General features: G+C 43.7%; 1 protein-coding gene across 1 annotated transcript in view; it reads left to right on the top strand.

The window, feature by feature from the left end:
- WWC3 (WWC family member 3) overlaps nt 1-1,360 on the top strand; it is a 121,998-nt gene extending 120,638 nt beyond the window's left edge. The window contains exon 23 of the mRNA XM_007463251.1: nt 1,294-1,360. Within this exon, the coding sequence (XP_007463313.1) occupies nt 1,294-1,360 (67 nt within the window). The remainder of the gene's footprint in view (nt 1-1,293) is intronic.
- Nucleotides 1,361-4,038: the final 2,678 nt, after the last annotated feature.

Below are 4,038 nucleotides of genomic sequence, written 5' to 3'. Positions count from 1 at the left end.
CTTCCGATCTTTTTTTCTAAACACTGTTTTTTTCATGCTGCTTGTAATCACAGTGTGGGTTCGAGTTTGCATTTAGCTCTTTTTAAATTAAAATACCCCATGTTGCCACATCATCTGTTATCGTTTTTGGCTGTAATGCCTCATCTAACAGATATAATTTACCTATTTTATACCCTGCTTCTTTCCAAATGTTTGCTCCTGTAAACAGCACAGTGATCTACATATAGATACATATGTGTATCACCTTTGACTTTTTAGTTAACTTTTTTTTTTAATTCAGTTAACTTTTGATTGAAGCATAATAGACATACAGGAAAGCGTGCATATCGTCCTGTATATGAAATATTTCAGTGAATAGTCATAAACCCTACATGGCAAGAATCAAATGTTATCAGCACCCCCAGATTTCCCACACCAGAATAACCACCATCTTGAATTTGAATAGCGTAGATTAGCTTTCCCTGTTTTTTATTTTTTATATGAGGAAAATCACCCGGTCAATCTATTTTCCTTCGTGTCTGGCTTTTAAAAAAATTGAGGTGAAATTCACGAAGCATAAGATTAACCATTTTAAAGTGAACAATTCCATGGCATTTAGTACAGTCACAATCTGTATTCAGTTCCGGAACACTTCCATCACCCCAAAAGGAAACCCTGTACCCCCGGTAAGCAGTCACTCCCCATGCCAACCTCTCGTCAGCTCTTGGCAGCCACCATTCTCCTTTCCGTCTCTATGGGTTTGCCTGTTCTGGACCTTTCATATAAGAGGAGTCATACAGTATGTGGTCTTTTGTGTCTGGCTTCTTTCACTTAGGATAGTATTTTTAAGGTTCATCAATGTTGTAGCATGAATCAGTGCAGTGTTCCTTTTTAGGGCTAAATAATATGTGCCTGACGTCTAGCCTTAACTTTTTTATACCTTGAATTTTTACCTCCCCATCATAAAAGAGTATAAAACACTATAGCTGTCTTCCTTCAACTATGATTTAGAACTCCTTGTATAGTTTTTCATTTATTCATAAAGAAAATATTTGCTGAGCGTCTACATATACCAGGCACTGTTCTAGGCACTGGAGACAAACCCTTGCCCTCATGGGGCTTTGTAAGTTCTATTAAAATTTAGAGAGGGGGCCGGGGCAAGAAACTTTAGAGGGTTTGTATACAGATGTGCTCCTGGGGATTGAAATTCAGTGTGTTCTCTGAGTAAGAAAAGCTGTCATCGATGGCAGAGCCTCTTGCCACCTTTCACTGCATTTCTGTCAGCCTCTAACCTGTAATTCTTTCCAATCGCAGGGAGAAGATAGCATTTTTTACAAGACCAAGGATTAACGTACCTCCTCTGCCCGCCGACGATGTTTGATGTAGTGCTTTGTACACATAAAGTATTTATCTGCCTGTTTTATTTTCATGAAGTTCTTAGACTAGCTTAATTTGTCTTTAAAATATTTGTGCAAAGCTATTAATATACACGTTTTGTAAAAAATAAATAAAAACAAAACACATATATCTATACATATATATTTTATAATAGTGACGGCAACAGGGCTTGGTTTTTCCTTGTTGTGAAATTGACATCTCTGAAGACAGGTTATTTTATAAGAGATCAATTATCATTTTAAGAGTGTACAGTTTTTACGCTGTTTTATTTGACTTAAAGGCTGGAAGACAGAAACGAAGTGAGTTCAGGCAAATTCACTGTATTGTAATTTATTTATAGTACTTTTTTTTTCCTTGAAGGAAAATACTGACTTTAAGATGTATTTTAAGACTGAAATTTTGTTCTTCAGTATTTGTCATACGGTAGAATGGAACTTTGGGGCCGGTTTTGTGTCTGACATCCGAAATGCAAACACTGTGTGCTGAGCTCGTCACTTGTCCCGTTTCTCCTCTGTGCATTTATCATGTATATTGTACACTTTCGCACCCTTTGTGTTCTGTTAAGATGCCACCTTAGGGGCTCAGTCCTGAGTCAGTGCGGGGTGCGCGTTGCGGAGCTCGGTCTCCCGCGCGGGCTGGGCACCCATAGCCCCTGGTTTCCGTGCACCTTTCCGTGCCCACCCCGGGTCTGAGGCTGGTCACGGAGCCCCCGGCAGCCACACAGCCCACCCTCACCCGGCCTCGGGAGCCCCGCCTGCCTTTCCAGTCCGCCCCATCTGATCCTGACCGACAAGGAGGGCAGTGGTGGAGCTTCTGCTCTGCTGCTCTGCCCTGCAGGAAAGTGAAAATAGAAGAAGGAAGCTGCGTTTTCACTGAGTCACTGGATCCGCTGATGGATAGAGCAGTCACGACATGGACACGATAACCTTTGAAGGCGCTTTCTTGAGGAAGCCAGCTTCCGTGGGAACTACAACTACCCGGCGAGTCACTCACAGGAGGGCATGTGCTTTCGATCGGAGGGCCCCCGCCCCATACTGGAGTCGTCCCAATATTTCTTAAGAAATCTTAGAACTAGCTCATGAGGAAAAAATTCTTTACGTAATAAAACTCTACCATCCTTTAAAAATGCCAGGTGGTATAGTTTGCCTAATACGTATTTATTATATATGAAATGCACCCTTCTTCATGAGGCCTCAGAGGAGTAAAGGAGCTGAGTCACACAAAATGTAAGAGAAAACGGAACCCTCCTCCTGGGTCTTTGTGCCCCTCCCTTGAAAGTGCCCCTCCCCCCTTAATCAGCAGCATCTCTTTTCTCATTCGTCTGTAAGCACTCCCTTGTATAACCCACCTTCCTTTTCACATTTATTAAAAATGAATTTTGTGAAAGCGTTTCATTGATATGTGACCTATCACGGACAGTGAAGTTGTCTGTGGTGGTAAGGCTGAAAACACTCTGTGCTTTTTCACACTTGTCACTTCTTGCTATGTATTTCTGCCTCAGTCACAGTTTTTTTTCTTTTTTCTTTTGCGGATTTCTCTGCATATATACCCACAACAGAGGTAGAGACACAAAACACATGAGTGCTTGCCAGAAGTGCCCCCCTGGGAGACAGCGTTGCTGCACGGGTCAGGTTGGTGGCAGGCCGTCTCTGTCCCCAGCTGTTGAAACTTAAGACCTGATGGGTTGGCTGCCGCTGGACTCGGGGGTGTGTGGAGAGCAAGTCATATGCGTCTGAGGTACATGGCTCCCCAGACGTGGGAGAGCCCCGGCCGCGTCGCCGGGCCTGTGTTTAGGCACTGCCACTTGAAGCTCTAAGTGGGTGGAAAGGTTGAGGTGGCTTTCCTGCTAACCCCTACAAAGTAGGGAAACCCACTGTGCCAATACCCGCAAGGGTTTTCAAATGTCACTGCCCGCTAGACACAGGTTTCTGTTTGCAATGCTTCCCAGAGTTAAAAAAAAAAAAAAAAAAAAAAGAAATCCCTCCTTTGCCCCACCAGAAACAAATGCAGCCCCAGCTTTGGTGTCAGTTCAAGGAGTGTTGTGTTTTGCACCTTTCCCCTGTGCTCCGCCTCCCTCCCGCGTCTGTCTGCTTTCACACCTGAATGGGACCATAGTCAGAAAGGAAGGAAAAGCCAGGCCGATGAGGGACGGGGAGGTGATGGGTCCGTGCTGCTCGCAGGCTGTGCTGGAAGTGGCACGTGGACAGCGACAGAGGCCAGGCCAGCAGGCAGGGCACGAGGCACCCTAACTGGCTTCTCTTTCCCGATTTGATTGTGCAGCTTCCGACTAGTTAAGACTGCCACCCCCTGGAAAATATCCCACATGTCCGAAAAGTGAAGTCCTGGCGTCTTAAGGGGTATTTTCTTATGTTTAAGTTTGTCCATAATCGTGCCTTGGACACTCCGAAGTCTGCCACCAGCGTCCTTTAGAAACAGTGTGATGAGTAAAAGGGAATTCGGTCTTCACTTCATCTGGTCACGTAATTGTCGCCACCGAAATAAGTAACCTTCTGTTGTGGGAATAAGTTATAATCAGTATTCATCTCTATTTTTGTCACTGTTCTAATTGTGTCATTTGTATTGTTTGAAAGTATTTCTTCTACAAAATTAAACTAACCTGCCTTAAGAACAGAATGGAAATGTGTGATTTTTTAAAAAAAT

Source organism: Lipotes vexillifer, unplaced genomic scaffold, assembly GCF_000442215.2.
Source record: "Lipotes vexillifer unplaced genomic scaffold, Lipotes_vexillifer_v1.1 scaffold3224, whole genome shotgun sequence".
NCBI classification, from domain to species: Eukaryota; Metazoa; Chordata; class Mammalia; order Artiodactyla; family Lipotidae; genus Lipotes; species Lipotes vexillifer.
This window is presented reverse-complemented; position numbering and strand designations above follow the sequence as displayed.